The 21816-nt window shown below is 35.6% G+C and overlaps 1 protein-coding gene across 2 annotated transcripts in view; it reads right to left on the bottom strand.

Moving 5' to 3' along the window:
- CRY1 (cryptochrome circadian regulator 1) overlaps positions 1–21816 on the bottom strand; it is a 51881-nt gene that overhangs the window by 1029 nt on the left and 29036 nt on the right. Inside the window, exons 2-12 of one of the 2 annotated variants that reach the window (XM_057486435.1) lie at positions 16334–16442; positions 12277–12419; positions 9487–9671; positions 8995–9083; positions 8284–8424; positions 7892–8203; positions 6395–6546; positions 5976–6178; positions 5772–5867; positions 544–615; positions 367–466 (exon numbers count right to left, since the gene is read on the bottom strand). In XM_057486435.1, the coding sequence (XP_057342418.1) occupies positions 367–466; positions 544–615; positions 5772–5867; positions 5976–6178; positions 6395–6546; positions 7892–8203; positions 8284–8424; positions 8995–9083; positions 9487–9671; positions 12277–12419; positions 16334–16442 (1602 nt within the window). Of the gene's footprint in view, positions 1–366; positions 471–543; positions 616–5771; positions 5868–5975; positions 6179–6394; positions 6547–7891; positions 8204–8283; positions 8425–8994; positions 9084–9486; positions 9672–12276; positions 12420–16333; positions 16443–21816 lie in introns of both variants that reach the window. The other variant, XM_036891309.2, reaches the window with a different exon arrangement.

The following is a 21816-nucleotide window of genomic DNA, read 5'->3' as shown; positions in this document are numbered from 1 at the left end:
GGGAAAAGTTCATAAAGGGTTATATTAATATCACTAAAATAAAAAGTCACTTTGTTTTAGACTCATGGTTACATAGTAAGGAAATTAAAAAGATGTGTTTTTCTGAGAAAAAACTTGAACATATCATAAGTTTTTCAAATTTAAAGATCATCAATAAATATGACCATAAAGTTGAGTGTAGCACTTTGTCCAGTACAGACACATTTCTCTTGTCTAAGAATTAACTGATTTGTAACAATCACTGAAAAATTTATGCCTCAGATTCTCTGGTTTAAAAATAGAGATTAGCTCCATTTTGGAAATTTTTGTATTTTATGTTGATGACACACTCCACTAAAGCAAGAAATAAAGCTCTAAAATATTTACCTAATCAGTGCTCTGTCGTTGGACTTTGGGACCGATACTTTGAGTGTCCTCTTCCTGACTAGGACGTTTCCCACTGCAGAGACCAGTGCCCATGGAGCTTCTTCCTATACATTAAAAGATGTCCGTTTCAGATGGGAAAGGTGAAAAGAACAGTATGCGCAAATGCTTCCTCCTTACCTTGTTTTAGTAGGTGAGTCTGCTGACTGTCTCCAGGAGCATAATGTAAAATGCCACTCCCTTGAGAGCAACCTGTTTGTATTTAAAACACAGTAAAATTGCTTAAACTGCAAGTTGTATGTATGTATAAATACTACAAATCCAGTTTTTAGTATTTGTATTTAAGGTCATTTATGCGTTTTAGAACCAAATCTCAACTTTTTAAATAAACCAAAAATCACATGCACAAATCAGGAAAACTGATTTTGGGTCAGAAATGTTGACAGTTCAAAAGGCAAAATCACTGATAATAATTTTCCAAGAATCATTTCTTTACTGGATGACAACTAGACACTTGACCATGAAGGCAAAACAAGACAACAGTGAGATATACATCCTCCCTTCACTTCTCCCTCTATTCCACACTCCTCCCTCAGTGCCCATCCAAAATGTATGTCCCTGGAGATAAGAGAATAATGGACTGCCAGATGGGAGTTAATTCATATCACACAAGAAGACAGAGACAATGTGGCAGTTACCAAGCAATTATCAACCCTTCTAAAAGGAAACTGTTATGGGAGAATGGTTAGTCCCCAGATTATGGAAAAATATGAACACTCTAGCCCTTAGCAAGGTCATCTCAGGACCCAAACAAGACAATCTACTTATTTTTATTCTAAGTTCACGCTCATCAAGTTCCTCTGGGTAAAGAATTCAGCTTTTCAGGTACTAAAAATTGGGAAAGTAGATGCCAAGATTGGAAATGAAGTCACTGAGAAGAGATATCCCCATCATAAATTAATAAACTAGTGTTCTTTGTTGACATTTCAATTCACACAATTTTTGAACTTCTAGTCTGTCATTTATAGAAATGGTCAACTCTAATTATACTGAAAACATTGTTTTGGACTTGTAAGGCTGAAGGTAAGACTCTACGCTATGGCAGATTCTCTCCTTAGTGGTGCCTACTCCTGGTTTTACCATCTAGTAGTAACAGTTTCCACGCATTATTGTACAACACTATTTAAACCTTCACATAACAATGTGAATGTACTTAGACTGAATTGCACATTTGAAATGGCTAAAATGGTAAATTTTATGTTATGTATATATTATAATTAAAAAAACAAATACCATTTCAATTATTGTATTTATTCACAACTTACACATTTATTGAGTGCCCATTAATACTAGAGACTATACACCATGTATAAGGAATACAAATATTACTAAGACTTGACGTCTGTCTTCAAGAGGCACAGTACAAATTAAGTGTTATTAGTGCTGAGATGTAAGTTGACACAGGATACAGTGGGGACACTGAGGAAGGGAATGTCAATTTTACTGGAAAATTCAGAGGTGGCCCTTAGGCCAAGTCATAAACTAGTCACCTCAGTTTCATTTTCTCAACTTCATCAATTCTATTCCTCTTCCAGTTCTAAGATAAATGCAAAAAATCTCATAAACAAAATACTGAGTGAGAGCAGCCAGACATAGAAAAAGAGTACAAATTATACGACTCTATATATAGAGTTCAAAAATGGGCAAAACTATATTATTAGAAGTTAGGAGAGTGATTACATTTGGGGAAGAGAGGGAAAATTAATAAGCTCAATAATAAATATATTAGGAGATATCTTAAAATGGTATTTTATTTCTTTAGAAAGCTAAATGACAAGCAGGCACTTAGGATCTTCCGAAGTCCCTAAATTCATGAATTTATAGCCTATAACTTCCCCATAAAAATGTAGTAAATTATATTTTCATGAGCGTAACAGTATAAAAGACGAGTAGAGAACAGAGCTCTGCTTATAAATTGGCTTATGACTAGCTTAGTCACTTGAAAAAATTACAGTTTCCATATTCTTATGTCTTCAGGGACATTACAGCAGTTAAATTTCAAATGTCATGATTATACAAGATAAGAATCTTAGAGTGAAAGCAACTTTAAAGAAAATTTCCTGTTTAAAAAAAAACCCTATGTTTTGTAAGGGCAGAAAGTTTATATGATCACTTTCCCTTATATGTTACACTGCCAGTGGCACCAAAAAGATTTTTCATTTATAAAATTCTAAGTCAAAGATACTGTGGGAGGAAAATTGCATAGAAAAGGTATTCAAAGGAAATATACCAAAATTTTAATAGTGACTGTCTCTACTGGATGGAATTGTGCATGATTTTTGTTTTTCTTTTCTATTTTTCTGAATTTTCTAAATTCTCTATAATGAATAGTTGTTTTTTCTCTTTAAGTAGTTTTGAGGTATAATTTACATACTATGAAATTCACCTGTTTTAAGTATACAATTCAGTGATTTTTAGTAAACTTACAGAGTGGTGTAACTACTACCATAATCCAGTTTTAGAACATTTCCATCACCCAAAAAGATCCCTCATGTCCATTTGTATTCATTCCTCCTTCCTACCCATAAGCCTAAGGTAAACACTAATCTTTGTTTCTCTTTTAAATTTACTTAGTCTTTTCGAAAGACATGCCTTTTCTGGATAGTTCATACAAATGGAATCATGCAGTATGTGGCCTTTTGTGACTGGCTTCTATAATTTAACATAATATTTTTGAGTTTTATCCATATTGTAGCATGTATCAGCATTTTTTCCTTTTTATGAATTAATATTCCATTGTATGGATATATCACACTTTTACTATTAATGAATAAGGCTATCATAAACATTCACACATTAGTCTTTGTGTAGACATGTTTTCTTTTGGATATTGAGGAATGGAATTTCTGGGTTGTATGTTAAATTTATGTTCAGCTTTTAAGAAACTGCCAAACTATTATTCAAAGTGGCTGTACTGTGTTACACCTCACCTCTTAATATATGAGCTTTTTAGTTTCTTCACATCCTCCACAATACTTGTTACTGTCTTTTTTATTTTAGTCACTCAAGTGGGTATAAAGTGACCAATTTACACCATTTGTCTAGGACTTTGGGGGGTTAGCACTGAAAGTCCCATGTCCCAAGAAACCCCACAGTCCCCATCAGTCAGTGCTAGTTGGTCACCCTATGTGGGTGTGAAGTACTATCTCTTAGTGGTTTTAAACTGTGTTTCCTTAATGACTAATAATGTTAAACAGGTATTTTACAATAGAAAAAAGTAAACTAAAAATTAAAAACTAAAACATATTACTACAGTAAACAGATTGTGGTCTATTTTATTATAAGAACAAAAAATGTTTCAAGATACATATGTATACCATATTCCTTTCTTGAGCACAACAAAGTCCATAAAAACAAGGAGAAAATGCAGTTTGTGTTGCAGAGATCAAGAATTTGATAGTCATTTAAAAACCTAAGAAAATTAATAAAGAACCCTGCCCTTTGATATGCCTTTTGAGATACTATAAAACAAAAGCTTACAACTAGAATAAGTATGGGGCATAAAGAGATATACTTCAGAAGTATCTAAGTTCTTTCAAATGCAGCAGAAGCCTGAACAGAGAAGTGCATAACAGCATAGTCCAAATCCAAAGGATCTTTCCACAGTCATTCTATTTCCAGGTCTACAGTGTTCTTTCATCTCCACCCAAAGCTACCCGTCACACCATCTCCCAAGAAAACTTCCCTAGTTCCTCCAGCTCTCGATGACCTCTCCCTTTTTTCCTATTGCATATGGAGGCAGAATCTTATGATTAATCACTTTTTGGTTTCAGTTCCTTTTCATACCCCCACCGAGACTGCAAGCAACTCTGTAGCTTTTATGTATTCTGTCTTTTGAAAGAGCTACAAAGTGTGTTACAAGCAAGTATTTACATGATTACTTTCAAGATTTATTCATCCTGTTATATCATAAAATATCCTATGTTTATGAATTTATGAAACAAAATTATTCCAATTAATTTGCTGCCATGATTAGCTTCTGCTGATAACTCCGAGTAATGGCTTTGAGTGGACCGAGGAGTAGGTACCACTAGCCAGGGACCGGGAGCCAGGTGCTTCCCGCTCCTCTGCTACCTGCCTGGAATCTTGCTTCACAGAACTTGTTCCTCAAACGCACGTAAGGGCAGAAAAAGGCAGGCTGTGAACTAACGAGATCTGACAGAACTTTTGGAATGATACTTTGCTGAACTTTACTTCAAACTGTAGGAGACTGAAAAACATTTCTGTAGTGTACTGCCATCATTGTCAACTATTAGACAGCCACATGAAACCCACTCCAGTAAGAAAATATTTATCTTATAAAACTACATAGGACATTACATTTTCAGGGGAGGCCCAGTGATACAGGAAGGAGTAAAAACTTTGGACTGTGTCAGACTTGGATCTGAATCTTAACTCCTTACAAATTGTGGGATCTTGGTTAAGTTACATGACCTTTCTAGACTTATTTTCCATTCATAAAATAAAATTCCACCACCACCTTCCCAGGTTATTGTGACAATGCGGCAAAAATCCCTTTGTACTGGGCACAAAGCAGGTAGTCAAATGTTGAGTGCCTTTGTTCCTCTCCCTAAGCTAATTGCTGAAGGATAAAATACCTGGTCTCAAAAGAATGCAGGCTATTTCTGAATTCAGAAAGTTCAATTTTTTAAAGGTTTTACTTTTAATACCAATTTTGAACATCTGCCTCCTTTTTAAAAAAAAAGTATTCCTCAAATGCTGTGTTGTTCTTAATCAAATTAATTAGCCTTGTGCTATTTTTGTTTAGGACCTTTGAAAATGGATGTAATGATTCAAGTTTCCAATACCTTCCTATTTCTTTATATTACTATCACATGTACTGAGAATATATGAGGCAACTACATATATTTCATATAGAAAATCATTACAGACCAGACTTTGTAAGGAAAAACTCATGTGCAAAAGCACCAGGGGCCTCAAGATGTGTAAGATAACTCTTTTGGCCATGTTCACAGGGCCACTGACCTTAACTAACTACCTTATAGCTGATAGGTACTTAAAGGAAGTAACAAATAATGAGCATTCTGGAAATATATCTGAGTTTCATTAACCCTTAAAATTGCTCTCCTCATTCAGTCTGCAAGAGCTTTACCTTAGCCCAAATTCTACTACATGTTACGATGTTTGCCATCTCTAAAATTTCACTAATGGAGGGAAGGTGTGTGTGTGCTTGCATGTATGTGTACACATGTATACATGTGTACAAAGAACCTATTACACAAATTTTAAAGACAGATTTTAAAAACATTATAGTGAGGTTCAATAAACAATATATTTGATTATTAATCTCTTTATGTTACTAAGTCCAGAATTTCCTTTTCACTTACTTCCACTGCTGCTACAACCTGGGATATTTTCTCCGGGAGAATACCCCATGAGGCCTCCATTCCCATTAGGATTAGAAGGCACTGATGCAAGAAGGCCTACAGGGAAAAAAATTTCCTATTAAATTATGATCCAGATCAAATTCAAGCATGGGTATATAAATAGCTGCCAAAGAAACACACCAAAGGCAATTATTACATTCATACCTAGTCCTCTATATCGTGAAAGCTGCTGATAAATCTGTTTCATCCTTTCAATATTCAAACGGCTTGCTTCAGCATGGTTCACCATTGGCTTAGGATAATTAACTCCTATCAAACATTTGGCTACTTTCTGGATGCCTTCTGGTGCATTCCAGGGATCATAGATATATTTTGCAGGGAAGCCTCTTAGAACAGGCAAATAACGCCTTTGAGGATAAGGAAGAAAAATTATTAATAAAATGAACCATAAGCAAATTATAACTATTTATAAGCTATGAATGACCAAAATCAAAACAGCACTAACATGATTTGTTTACCCATCTCATCTCTGCTGACCATCGTGAGATTAAGTGCTGCTTAATCATGAAAAGCCTTTCCTGGAATAGCTATTCCAAACTGGAAAATAATTGCCCTTGATTTACCTGATATAGTCTCCATTGGGATCTGTTCTTCTACCAAAACCAACAGGACAATAGCAGTGAAAAAACTGTTGGAAAAAGGAACTACAAGACAGCCACATCCAACTTCCAGCATTTATGCTCCAATCTGCATCAAGCAATAATTCTTCAAATACCTTCAGAAGTAACAGTAACCAGTTAGTTTGCACACACATAATTCTCAAAGAAAGCATTTCCCAGGTCTCTGTAGTTCAAAGGCAAAGAAAAGCTAGCAAAGAACTGTAAAAATAAACATTCCAAAGTTAGCTTCCTTGTCTACATTCTGTTCTATAATGAGTTGTTTCAAGGGAAAGAAACTTAACAGTAATATAAGCGGATTCTGAAAAGAATTTACCTTTCTATCTTTGCAGTGCTATGGGGAAGAGGGTAAAAAATTTAAGTCACTGACTCAAAAGGATAAGATGGGATACAAGGAGATTTAAAAGGAAGGAAAAAACTGTAAACACTTTTAAGGAAGCAAAAGTGCTATGAAATAAAAACTTAGAAGCTTGGTACATTGACCTACATAAAGGGAGCACCAAAATATAAATGATCTTTTAAAATGCACTAGCATTATAAAGTTTAAATTTGGAATTCCTTGATCCAAAGGGTAATATAATTAAAATAACTCATTTTTATAAATTTAAACTCATTTTATAAGTGTATATTACACATCCACCTCATGTACAACTTTATTAGGAAACAGAGGAGATAAAAAAATAGAATCTGAAGTGGTTCTTGGATGGGGAAAATTTATGATACAGACAGAAAGGTACAACACATAAATCCTGTTATGTATATCAACCAACTGATGTCACTAAATGTAGTATGCTTCACTTTACAAATCAGAAGTATTACTGAAAAGCTATGATGTTAAAATGAGGTGAAGTGATATGTATTTTAAAATTTATAAAACAAATTCACTATTTTTTAAAAGTATCATTGATATACAATCTTATGATGGCTTCAAATACACAACACAGTGGTTGAACATTCACCCCTTATTATCAAGTCCTCACCCCCTCCATTGTGGTCAGTGTCTATCAATGTAGTAAAATGTTACAGAGGCATGAATTGTACTCTCTGTGCTATACTACCATCCCCATGATTTACCTATATTGTGACTGCGACAAATTCACCATACTTAAGAACTCTTGGGTAAATCCTTTTGTAACAGAAATAATCACCTATAAATATATTAATCCAGTACATCCAGAGCACTAAATCTTATAGTTCTCTTGATGGCTAGGCTGGTTTAGCCATTGAAATGATTCCAGGTTAATCAAACCAGCTTTTACCATTTCTCCTGTCTGTTTACACCACTCTGCTCCAAAAGTGTACCTGTAATGTAGGTATTGAATGCTTACCTGCTGAAAAGTTGGACTATAAATTAATCTACGTAACAGATAACTTCTAGGAATTGTTTTCATAAGGTATAGAGCCCTTCAAAATAAGACCATACTACATCAGAAGAACACTTACCTTCATTCCTTCTTCCCAACTAATCCACAGGTCACCTCGTGTCAGGAAGCAAGCAACTGCATGTCTGGCTAAATGGTGAATCCAACCCTCCTGACGAAGCTGTGTCATGATGGCATCAATCCATGGAAAGCCTGTCCGGCCTTCTGCCCATTTTGCTAAAGCCTCAGGATTCTTATCCCAAGGAATTTGAACACAGATGGGGTTTCCTTCCATTTTGTCAAAACGTGGGTTATTTGTTGCTGCTGTATAGAAAAATTCACGCCATAATAGTTGCCCATAAAGGGAAAGGGGAGGGGAACTATTCTTCTTTACCTAAGATCAAAAAGCAAAGAAGTATTATCAGTAATTTTTAAAAAGTGTTTTGAAAAATAAGCTCCAGTTTTAGATAATACCTTTTTGTAGAGATCTGTTAACTTAAAGTAAAATAGTCGACATGACAAGCAACCAAATCGGAGGTAAGGACTGAGTCCAGTAGGGCTAGCAAGCAGGGAATTTGCATTCATTCGCGGTCTTTCAAAGTTTGCCACCCAAGCCTGAAAACACAGAGAAAATTACACTAACTGACAGTCTTTTCCATTTTAAGTGTTTAAAATTGAGATTTTTATCTTAAAGTTACATAGTGCTTGGAGAATAAAATCTTATTATCCCAACCAGAAATAACATGTTTTAATAAAAAATAAGAAAGGATAAAAGTGAGCATCTTTTGTTTCATCTACCCTCAGTTAATACATACTCATGTGAAATAAATAACCTTCAAATTCCTAACACAAGTTTGAGAGCATGTTCACATCTTTTTGGCACTGAGATAAAGGTAAAATAGAAGAACTCTATTCTAGCTCCAAAGTTACAGTCATCAGATACAACCTTACAAAGAAAGAATAAAATAAATAAAGTATGGGAGTAGCTAAAAAGGAAATGATCAGAAAAGGAGAGGGAAAGGCATTTAAATGAAGAGACAGTTTATTTTCAAACAGGTTTGTGCTATTTTAACCATTTCTTTCAATCCTTCTTTTTCAACAGTCTACGTTTTGTTTTTAAAAAAAGATTGAAACTATTTTTAAAATGCCAGTTTGGAAATATGAGCATGATCTGTATTATCATACTTTTCTTTCCAAATGCCTTTCCAAACGTGTAAGTGCTTCAGTTTCTCCGCCTGGCCATACTGCAGAGGGTAAGCCATCTGTATCAAAACCTTAAAAAATAAAAAGGAAAAAAATATTATCCTGGAACTGAAATAATTTTTATTTAACCAAAATTATTGGGAGGAAAAAATTATGAAAGTAGAATAAAAATGAATTTAGGGCAAAAATAAAAATAAACAAATAAATAAATAAATTGAGGACCCTGGATAGGTTCTTATATATACAGGACATAATAATGTAGTTTAACATAGTTTCTTACGTATCTTAAGGTGACAATAGTTATAGGACACATAACTGATGCAGAGATTTATCACTTCTTAGTTTAAAGAGTTTCTTCTCTTTTTCCTCTTTTCTTTCCCTCTTAACGCAAAATATTTTAAGTGTAAAACTGGAAGTGAGATTTTCTGAGTGATTTAACTTGTAAGCTTCACATTTATTACTGTTTACACCCACCTAGCTCTTCCAGTGAAGGGACTCCATATTTCTCATCATGGTCATCAGAGAGAGGAGTTGTGCACTTTTCTATCACTTCTGAAGTAATTGTCTCTACTGGTATCTCCAGTGGTTCCATTTTGCTGATGAGAGTCTGGAATCTTTTATAAGTAAGAGGTGGTTGTCCACCATTGAGTTCTATGATCCTGTTACAAAAGTTTGTAAAATGCAGTAAGTATAAAAAAATGATGACATATCTTGAAGGATAAGCTCTGAAAGGCTTCAAATCAAAAAACAAAATCATTTAAGACTGCCAGGAGAATGTTAACTTTTTTATATGACCAGTAAACTTGTTAAAATGGTTAATGAATCAAAAAATCATTCTCTTCACTTTCTAGACATCTGCTAGGTATCAAAAATATATAACAAGCAATACCAAACCTTTAAGACAAAGAGTCTCTATTAAGCACCTATGAGTGGAAAAAAAAACAAGTGGCTAAATTAGCCTAAAAGCAATAAAAAAATGTATGGAAATGTAAAAACATATTGCAACTCAGTTCAAAGAGTCTCTTAATCATCATAAAAACTAAACCAGGCAAACATTGTATCAAGGAGCAATCAGTATGTCCATTAACTAGGTAGGATTCTATATTACTATAGTGATAAACACTTGCTATTTTTCTATTGTGCTCATGCCTTTGTTAAAAATGTCAGCATATAGATCATATATACATATATACACACACACACACTCATATATGTTTTATATTTATCTTTATCACTAATTGCCTCAAGCCATACTAAAAACAAAGATTAGCCTTGCTAATGGTACTTGGATTAGATATTATTTGGGAATAATTAATTATTCTTTTCACTATGGCCATTTGCTTAGCATTTAGCCTTAATAGGGAATCACTGGTAAAATCCAACTCCATCACTTTATGGATCAGAAACTGAAGCCTACCAAGTCAAGGTCACATAATTAAGAGCAAACCAAGGTTTTCTTAATCCAAATAGTGTACATTTTTCATTATATCACATATAATTGTATGCCAATTGTATGTACAGAAAGTAATCACCATAAAAACTATCCTCTCTGCTTTTAGTAATTTTGCTTTAGTGTAAAACTTTATACATAAGGTTGTAATGAAATTTGTCAATTGTAGTGATACTGCAATGATACTATTGAGGACACTCATAATTAAGTAACAGAGGCAAAAAATAACCTTAGAAAAAATGTTTTCTATATGTTACATTTTCATATGGCAGATTAGATATTGTAAACAGTTACATTCAATTCAATAAACAACCCAATTTTATGCATAACATTGAGTATCCCACTTAGAAGCAACTGCTCTTATCCTGTTTTGCCTCTAATGGGGTTCAGGGCAGGCTGCCCCAAAATACACCACTTTGACATATTATTTTGTTACTTAAGAAACAGATGGTGCAAGGACACTCTGACTCTCCTGTCTCCCTGAGAGCAAGAAATAAATTCCCCATGTAAAGTATACCCTCCCTGCACCTGGACTGTAGGAGGTACCCTTACCACCAGAGTTAGGGACTTCAGGACTGAGAAGGCTATATAAACAAACCCTGTCATTTCATTAATGTGCTACCCAAGCCCGAACTTCATTTCTTGTCAATTCTTTACAGGTTTATTGTTTCTTTGTCTAAAAGGTATAAAAGCTGCCTGCTTTGGTCACTTCTTTCTGTCTCATATTTCTATGAGCTCCTGTACGAATTAAATTTGTTTTTCTGTTAAACTATTTTATGTCAATTTAATTATCACATCAGCCAAGGAACCTAGAAAGGAAAAAAGGCAGTTTTCCTTCCTTACACCTCCTTCTTACTATCAGCTCCCTAAAATTAAGAAAACTGGTAAACTAGGAGGCAGATTTGTTATCAAAGGATGTGACTTCTTTGCTTAATATCAGTTAAGACCGTTGCTTGAATCAAACCACAATTTTTTGATACACTTTAAAAAGTGGAATAAAATTAACTAGTTTGTCATGTTACTTACAGATTAAGCTATATTAACTTGGTAAAATGTATAAATAACTAAAAAAGTAAAATAATGTAAAAGGTACATAAATTATGACATTTCAGCACTTGTAAGGATGACAGTATACCAAATGGTAATGGTAATGAATCTTATTAACCTTCAAAACTCATAGCATATAGCACTTCCTATATTTAAACTTGATCATAGAATCTCTGTAGGATAAAGCATCACCAAGAACTGGTATTTCAAGAGAAACACTTTGAAAAATAAGACTTTATGTCATTGTTCAGAGGACTACAGTTACACAAAGTAATACTACATACATTTGTATCTAGGCTTAAAATCCTGATAGACAAAACATACACACATGAAATTAAACAACCAAATTGTACAAAATATATCAAGGCAATTTATGGCTATATATCAGATAAACTATAAAATTAGTAGTGCTAAGAACCCAGAAAGGCAAGACCACAGTAGGCTGAATTAGAACAGTCAAGGAAAATTTTGTGATACTCTTAATAGTCTAGAAACTGAAATTCCAAGAATATATATCTAATGTACTATGTCTATAATTTTGGTATCTGTCACTGAGTAAATAAAAATCACTACAGTTAAATAAAATGCTAAGAGTTTGACATATACTCATTTAATTCTTCCTCAACTCTATTATGTATATACTGTTGTTTCTATTTTACAACTTATCTATGTACTTAATATCAATGAACTGTACACTTCAAAATAGTTAAGATGAAAAATACGTTATGTGTATTTTACCATAATAAAACAAAGAAAAATAAACTTACTTGTCTAGGTCATATAATGTATGTGAAATTCGTACAATTACTTCTACACCAGCTTCAGTAGCCAGTTTCTTAATAGCTGCATCTCTCTCCTTTCCAAAGGGCTCAGAATCATACTCAATTGAAAGTTTACTAATATTCCATTCCTAAAATAAGAGACAGGGGCAAAAATGTATATAAAGTTTAATTGTTTTTTCCGTTATAACTACACAGGTTGGAAAAAAGTGAAAAGCTTAAACTTTATACACGAAATGAATATATATAAATCACACTTTAAATATGCAAAAAGAAAATGAACAATGGTGGCTTTGTGAATTTTATCATATAAAAACCTTGGGCCTGGTAGTTCCCAATGGTGGGTTTTTAAAAAAATTACATAAATCTTGCAGTACATATCTCTATGTATACATTTTTGGACATTTGTCCTATTTCTCCTAGAAATAATTCTTTGAAAAACAATTGATGGATAAGATAAATACATTTAAAATTTTGATGGACGCTGCGAAATTTTTCACCTGACATACTGAACCAATTTATACTCTCATCAGTAGTACACCAAAGTGCTTGCTCCCCATACACTTCCCAATGAGTGGTTTTTAAGAACCTCTAATACATACACACAGTATATTCAGAAAAATAGTATCTCTTTAACAGTTTCCTTTCTTGAAAGTATTTAAAAATGCATACTAAGCTTGTCAATATCTGTTACCTTTAAAGAGTAAAATTTAAGAGTGTAAATAGGATTATTTATTTTACATACTTATAATGTTCAGATTTGTTAGTATAATCCCATAATGCTTTTGAAATTGAAAAATAAAATTAAAATGAGAATAGGGAAGTACTATATATATTTTTAAATTTTTTATTAAGGTATTATTGATATACATACACTCTTATGAAGGTTTCACATGAAAAAGCAATGTGGTTACTACATTTACCCATATTATTAGGTCCCCACCCATACCCCAATCCAATCACTGTCCATCAGTGTAGTAAGATAACACAGATTCACTATTTGCCTTCTCTGTGCTACACTGTTTTCCCCGTGGCCCCTCACACCATGTGTACTAATCATAATACCCATCAATCCCCATCTCCCTCCCTCCCGACGTGCCCTCCCACACCCCGCCCCTTTGGTAACTGCTAGTCCCTTCTTGGAGTCTGTGAGTCTGCTGCTGTTTTGTCCCTTCAGTTTTGCTTTGTTGTTATACTCCACAAATGAGGGAAATCATTTGGCACTTGTCTTTCTCCACCTGGCTTATTTCACTGAGCATAATATCCTCCAGCTCCATCCATGTTGTTGCAAATGGTAGGATTTGTTTGTTTCTTATGGCTGAAAAGTATTCCATTGTGTATATGTACCACATATTCTTTATCCATTCGTCTCCTTGGGTCCCTTGTGTTGGGAGATCTGTGCACCTTCATGGCCTGAGAGACTATCTCCTTCCCCAGACCGGGGAAGTTTTCAGCAATTACCTCCTCAATAAGACTTTATATTCCCTTTTCTCTCTTCTTCTTCTGGTACCCCTATAATACCAATATTGTTCCATTAAATTGGTCACACAGTTCTCTCAATATTCTTTCATTTGTAGAGATCCTTTTTTCTCTCTGTGCCTCAGCTTCTTTGTATTCCTCTTCTCTAGTTTCTATTTCATTTATTGTCTCCTCCACCATATCTAATCTGTTTTTAAAACCTTCCATTGTATGTTTCATTTCTGATACTGTGTTCCATAATGATTGGATCTCCAACTGGAATTCATTCCTGAGTTCCTGAATATTTATCTGTACTTCCATGAACATGTTTATGATTTTTATTTTGAAATCTCTTTCAGGAAGATTCATGAGGTTGATTCATTTGACTCTCTGGTGTATGTATGATTTTGCTTTGAACCAGGTTCCTTTCATGTTTCATATTTGTATGTGGTGCCCTCTAGTGCCCAGAAGCTCTACACTCTGGAGCTACTCAGCCCCTGGAGCAAAATGCTGGGGGTCGCAAGGAAGCGGTATTGGTGCCTGTGGGGAGGAAAGAGCTGTTTCCTGCTTCCCAGCTGCTATGCCTGTCTCCACTGCCAGAACCAGTGGGCCGAGCACACCAGTATAAGCCTCTATGCTTTGGGTTTGTAGCTGCTGTAGGCGGGGCTTCCATCTGGCTGGCCTAATGCCAGAGCAGAGTTTGCTGGTTTGTGAGCCAGGTGCAGGCTGGCTGGGAGGAAGGTGCAGCAGGCTGTGTATCATTGGAGGGGGGGCGCCTTGGAGCTGCATAGCCAGCCAGGGGACTAGAGCGCCTGAAGATCTTGAAAGTTCCCAACCTGCTCGGCAGAATGCACCTGGACAATTTTGTTTACTTGTCCTTTCTCCTGAGCAGAAAGGTCTGTGCAGTCCTGCCCCTTTAGCAGCCCTCTTGCTGTTAGCAAGTCTCTCAGACTGCCCCACTTTCTTCTGTCCCAGAGCAGCTGTATATGGATCCCTGTTTTCCACAAGCATCTGAAATCTCAGTCTCTCCAGGTACTCTGCCTTTCTTAGCTTTGCAACCCACCAGAGCACCATGCAATTTAGGTTTGTGCACCCAGAGCAGATCTCCAGAGCTAGGTGTTCAGCAGTCCCAGGACTCCACTCCCTCCCCTCTCCGTTTTTCTTCCTCCCCCTGGTGAGCTGGGGTAGGGGAAAGACTTGGGTCCTGCTGGGCCATGGCTTTGGTACATTACCCTGTTCCATAAGGTCTATTCTTTTCTCCAGGTGTATGCAGTCTGGTGCAGCCCTCTTTCCTGTTGCTCTTTCAGGATTAGTTGCATTAATTATATTTTTGTATTATATGCGGTTTAGGAGGAGGCCTCTGTTTCACCTCTCACACCGCCATCTTTAATCCTCTTCCTAGGTTAAGTTCTGATTCTACGAAGCTACAGTAGTGAACAATCTTTGGTAAATTTTCATTAGCCAAAACTGTTACATTAGCCAAACCCTAAACATTAAATGTTTTTTTTTCATACCAGTGAAAAAAGGTCAGACAGTATTGATTTGATTCCCAGCACTGGGGACATTCTCATTTAGGGAAAGCAATTGTTATCTTCTGCATTAGAAATACAGACACTGCTATTATAAAAATTTGATGAGTGAAACAGCTGCAAGAAAAAGGCAGATATATGTTAGAAATTCTAATGGTAGTAAATAGGGAGGAATGGATAAAAAAAAAAAGACAGCCAAGAAACTCAGCTTTTGGTCTGAGCACTTTCATGAGCTGTTGTATGACCTTGGTCAACTCTCAACTCATTTAATCTCCCTAGCACTCATTTATTTCATTTGGAGAAAAAGGAAGAAATAAGACTAGGAGATCTTAAAGACTGTACCAAGTTTAAAAAGACAGCAACTATAATTTTGTATTACTACTAGCATGTCATTTTGGCATAGTCCTTCAGTCCAGGAAGTCCTCTTCTAAGAATTATCCCACAAATATACTGGCACATGTGAGCAAAGGTATGTATTTTGGACAGTATTACTTGTATTAAGAAAAGACCTGTGGAAAATAACTAAATGTTTAGTAGAAAGCTAGTTAAATAAATTATAGCATATCTATACAATGGGACTCTCTGAAGACATTTAAAAGACTGAGGAAGTAATACGGAACAATCTCCAAAATAAAGGTTAGGTGAATAAAGCATGGCACAGAATGGTATAGTGTGTTCTCATCTTGGTTTTAAGAAAGGGAGATGGTAACATACATACAAACACACAGATATATGTATATATCTATCTACACATACACCACACACATATACATTATTATTTATGCAAGTAATATTTCTAACAAATACGCAAGAAACTGGTAGTAGTTTTTGCTTCTAGGAAGGGAAAGAGCAGATTAAGGGAGAAGAAAGATTTAATTTTTCATTGTAAACCACTTTTTTCATTGGCTGATTTTACCATCAGTAATTTTTTTTTTAATGAAGAAATAAACCCATGAAAATACTTCCCACACTTTAAATTACCCAAAATACCTTCCTTATTTACCAAATATCTTTTCTGACAAAAGATTATTATTTTATGCAAAGATTTTTCAAATTACCTTGAAAAGCCTGGGAAACACATCTGCTGGTTGTCCACGAATCACAAACAGACGAGAGTTTAATTTTCGCAGATTAGCATCAAGATCTTCAAGACACTGAAGCAAAAATCTAGAGGAAAATAGTATTAAAATTCTTGAAAATATGTATTAGGAGATATAAATTATTGCAAAATCATGTTATTCTAAGAGTTGAAATGCCAACCCCATCATCTTTTTACCTCTGATATGTAAATTACTATTTTCAGAAACCATAGTTATAATTTAAAAGAATTACAGCATAAGTTTTTCAGTGTTTTAATGAGTTCCTAAATTAAATCACTTTCATTAATAGTGACTTTAGCAAAAGTTTAATTTGTAAGCATAAAAATTATATAAATAATTAAATAAATTGATCTTATCTTTTAAACTTGATGAAATGAATTCAACTTTATACAGAAAAGCCATCTAGAAAAATCTAGAATATTTTTTACTGGGAAAAAAAAAGATAAAATCCTATTTAATCACTCTGAGCAAGTGAATAATTTAAGAATCTGCATACTTTATTAGGGGATATTGTAATCATCTGAGAAAAAACGTAATACCCATTTTTAAGTTTGTAATCTAATTAAAGGAACTGATAATAAAAAGATGTCATGTGGCATTAACTCTCTAGGTATAGAGAATGTCAGATTACTTTTTTTAAAAAGGGTTTCATGAGGCAGGTGAGGCTACAGATCTTTTTCAATGAAATAATAATAGGCTTATGCATGATAGGTATTTGGGGAAATTCTGGGGCAGTACTGTAAGACTGTTTACTGTGCATCTTCTATTGTGAAGAAATGGAGCATTCCCAAGAGTAATCCAAAAGAGTTATCAGCCCTGCAAGATTCAACCTCATTATTTGCCTCATGTTAATTTTCTCTAACAATTCATCTAGATTCTGTTCCTCTCAGCTGGACATATTATTTCTTCTCTATTTTGCTTCTTTTATGTTTTTGATCTTAAGGTTAAATATTTGTCTTCCTTTCCCCAGGCCATGTGATGTTTGAGCATACTGATGATGTCTTACTTATAAAGGGGAGTGGTTAAACTGAAAGAGAAGGCATATATAAACTGTCCAATACAGTAGCCACGGAGACACATGTAGCCATTTAAATTTAAATTTAATTAAATTAAAATATCTCAGTTCCATAGTCACACTTGCCACATTTCAAGGCCTTTCAACAGCTACATGTGTGGCTAGTAGCTGCTATAATGGACAGCACAGGTAAAGAACATTTCCACCATTGCAGAAAGTTCCATTGGACAATGTTGTTCTAGTAAATAAGGTTCTTCAGTCTAGATCACTTTGTTCTCTTTGCCCATTCTGATCTCATCATTTTACTGAGAAAGTTTTATTTTTTACAACTGTAGTTACTAGTAACATCAGTACACCTAAACAGGTTTGATACTCTTACCCTTTATCAGTCATCTCTCTGAGCTTGGACAGTGCTATATTTACAAGGATGTTGAAGACATTCCATTATTTCAACTTAGGAAGTCTCATAGTTGTCATTAAATGGGAAACAAACTTTCCTATCTTGACACTTACATTTTATCATGTCCCCTTTCTGTCTTGGTTTTGAATCATCTTCCTCACTTTATCTCTACCCCAACCCACCACTACCAACATGAAAATGTTTGGGGAGAGAAGATAGTTTTTGTTATAGCAATATAAGCATCTGTATTTTTTAAAACTATCCATAACTATAAATAATTTATCATGCTTGGTGATGAATGTTTACTGAGAAGCATTAGTTTTATGAATTTGCTTAGCAAGAGTTTTTAGACATTGTACTAAATAAAAAAACTAAGATGTCAAATGATCCATCAATTTCTTAAATTTAAACAGTACAAACTAAAATATTCTGGAAAGATAATCCAAGGCAGAGATAATCCTCAAATCTCTTTTGTACCATTAGTTTCAGTATCTTCTCTACTAGAGCTTACAGGAAGTAGCAAGAATTCTCCATATTCAGCTTTTTGGTGGAAATGTTTCTATGTGGCACAAGAAGGTCAGTGATGACAGTAAGATGGGAAAAGAATACAAAGGCCCTGATTCATTCCTAAAATGAACAAGCTTGGGTTAATAATTGGCTCTTTATTTCTCCCTTTTTGTTCACAGGCTGAATAACTATTCTTAATGCTTTTCAATAAACACCCTATAAACCAAACAAACATTCTACAGAATGACATGGGGACTGAAGCAATGTGTTATAGTGAAAGGAATTTTGTAACTGAGGTAATTTTTTTTGGCACTTCATCAAACAAAGGAACAGAAATTATATTTAAGTATGGGTTTTTTTCCTCCACAGATGTTACTGATGGTGTTTTTCTTCCATAATATCATGTTTTTCTCTCATGGATGTTATCATTTACATGACTGCAATTTCACATAAAAGTCACAAATTTAGTAGACTCAAATATAGGTACTTAAAAAAGAATACAGTACTCTGTACTCAAATATTTTTAGTAGAAAAGATCTGTGAAAAGAAAAGAAACAGAGCAGAACGGAGAATACATAGTGATCCCGCCCTCTGTTATAAGGCTTTTTGTACTATGACTTTTAAAACTATATGCATATATTGTTTTGATAAAATATAATTTACTTGGCATGTATCTATGTTATGTGTACATAAATAAGTACCTGGGAGGCTACTTACCAAGCTATCAATAATAGATACCCTTGCAGACTGGGAGTTTGGGGCAGGGGTAAAGAAGAAACGCACACTTTTTTTGTATTTCATAAAAAGGCATAATATTGATAATAAGCATACACTCTTTCTGTCTGGTGGATCTGTCCTTTGGAGTGAGTGGTGTGTTGAAGTCTCCCAGAATGAATGCATTGCATTCTATTTCCTCCTTTAGTTCTGTTAGTATTTGTTTCACATATGTTGGTGCTCCTGTATTGGGTGCATATATATGTATAATGGTTATATCCTCTTGCTGGACTGAGCCCTTTATCATTATATAATGTCCTTCTTTATCTTTTGTTACTTTGTTTATTTTGAAGTCTGTTTTGTCTGATACTAGTATTGCAACACCTGCTTTTTTCTCTCTGTTGTTTGCATGAAATATCTTTTTCCATCCCTTGACTTTAAGTCTGTGCATGTCTTTGGGTTTGAGGTGAGTCTCTTGTAAGTAGCATATGGATGGATCTTGCTTTTTTATCCATTCTATTACTCTGTGTCTTTTGATTGGTGCATTCAGTCCATTTACATTTAGGGTGATTATTGAAAGGTATGTACTTATTGCCATTGCAGGCTTTAAGTTTGTGGTTACCAAAGGTTCAGGGTTAGCTTCTTTACTATCTTACTGTCTAACTTAACTCACTTATTGAGCTATTATAAACACCGTCTGATGATTCTTTATTTCTCGCCCTTCTTATTCCTCCTCCTCCCTTCTTCATATGTTGGGTGTTTTGTTCTGTGCTTTTTAGGAGTGCTCCCATCTAGAGCAGTCCCTGTAAGATGCCCTGTAGAGGTGGTTTGTGGGAGGCAAATTCCCTCAACTTTTGCTTGTCTGGGAATTGTTTAATCCCTCCTTCATATTTAAATGATAATCGTGCTGGATACAGTAGTCTTGGTTCGAGGCCCTTCTGTTTCATTGCATTAAGTATATCATGCCATTCTCTTCTGGCCTGTAGGGTTTCTGTTGAGAAGTCTGATGATAGCCTGATGGGTTTTCCTTTGTAGGTGACCTTTTTTTTCTCTCTGGCTGCCTTTAATACTTTGTCCTTGTCTTTGATCTTTGCCATTTTAATTATTATGTGTCTTGGTGTTGCCCTCCTTGGATCCCTTGTCATGGGAGTTCTGTGTACCTCTGTGGTCTGAGAGGTCATTTCCTCCCCTAGTTTGGGGAAGTTTTCAGCAATTATTTCTTCAAAGACACTTTCTATCCCTTTTTCTCTCTTCTTCTTCTTCTGGTACCCCTATAATGCGGATATTGTTCCATTTCGATTGGTCACTCAGCTCTCTTAGAATTCTTTCATTCCTGGAGATCCTTTTATCTCTCTCTGCATCAGCTTCTCTGTGTTCCTGTTCTCTGATTTCTAGTCCATTAATGGTCTCTTGCATCTTGTCCATTCTGTTTTGAAGTCCTTCCAGAGCTTATTTTATTTCTGTATTCTCCTTCCTTAGTTCTTGCATATTTCTCTGCAAGTCCATCAGCATGGTTATGACTTTTGTTTTGAATTCTTTTTCAGGAAGACTGGTTAAATCTATCTCCCCAGGTTCCTTCTCAGGGGAAGATGTAGCAGATGCCGAAGCTGTCTGGGTTAGTCTTGTCTGGATCAAATTTTTTTGCCTTTTCATGTTGATAGGTGCAGTGGAGTGCTATTGATGCGTCTATCAGCTTTCCACTTGGCTCCTGGCCTTTCTTTACTGGGACAACTGCGACTGCTAGTGGCTTGTGTTGGGCAATTGTGTGTAGACTGGGTCTTTGTATCTTGCCCAGCTGGTATGGAGGAAGCTCCCTTGCTGAGGGCATGGCCAGCCTCAGGCTGCTAATCTGCTATGGCAGGACCCCAGAGGGGTAATGGACGGGGGGCTGTTTGGCTGTTTACCTCCGTGAGGGGTCTCAGAGCTGTTGCCCAGGGGGTTAGTGCACCCGGAGTTCCCTGGAATTTCCAGCTGCTGGACTGTGACCCGGGATGCTTCCGTCCAGCTGTGCAGTCCCTGTCCCTTTAAGACTTTCAAAAAGCACTTGCTTTTCTTTGTCACAGGGGCATCGGCTTTGGGACCCACTCAGAGGTCTTGCTGTCCTGTTTCCCTAGTTTCCAGCCCTCCACGCATGCACTGTGTCTGCGCTCTGGTGCGGATGGTTAGGGCTGGGTGTTTAGCAGTCCTGGGCTCCCTCTCCCTCCCCACTTCGACTCCTCTCCTCCCGCTGGGAGCTGGGGTGAGGGGCGCTCAGGTCCCGCCGGGCCGGGGCTTGTATCTTACCCCTTTCACCAGGCACTGGGCTCTTGCAGGTGTGGATGTAGTCTGGCTGTTGTCCTGTGTCTTCTGGTCTCTCTTTTAGGATTAGTTGTATTTGTTGTATTTTCAAAAATATATATGTTTTTGGGAGGAGATTCCCACTGTCCTACTCACACTGCCATCTTGGCTCCGCCTCCCATACATTCTTTCAGAGTAGAAAACAGAAATACTATACTGTAAACCTAGTACATAGTGATCATCTTTTCAAAGCAAGAGACATAATTATATGGCATCAATTTTTGTGATTTCACAGTATTCCACTGCAGAGAGGTCCCATAATTTAACAAGTCTATTAAAAAATTTACTATCTTTCAATCTTGAAAAGTACTGATTTCCTCATCTGTAAAACTGGGATAGTAATAGGAACCATACCACAGCATTGTTGTGAGAATCAAACAAAGATATACGAAGTTCTCAGAACAGTGTCTGCCCCACAGTCAGCATGATTACACAAGTGTTATCCATTATTTTTCAGTCCTCTCTTTT

Source organism: Manis pentadactyla, chromosome 10, assembly GCF_030020395.1.
Source record: "Manis pentadactyla isolate mManPen7 chromosome 10, mManPen7.hap1, whole genome shotgun sequence".
NCBI classification, from domain to species: domain Eukaryota; kingdom Metazoa; phylum Chordata; class Mammalia; order Pholidota; family Manidae; genus Manis; species Manis pentadactyla.
This window is presented reverse-complemented; position numbering and strand designations above follow the sequence as displayed.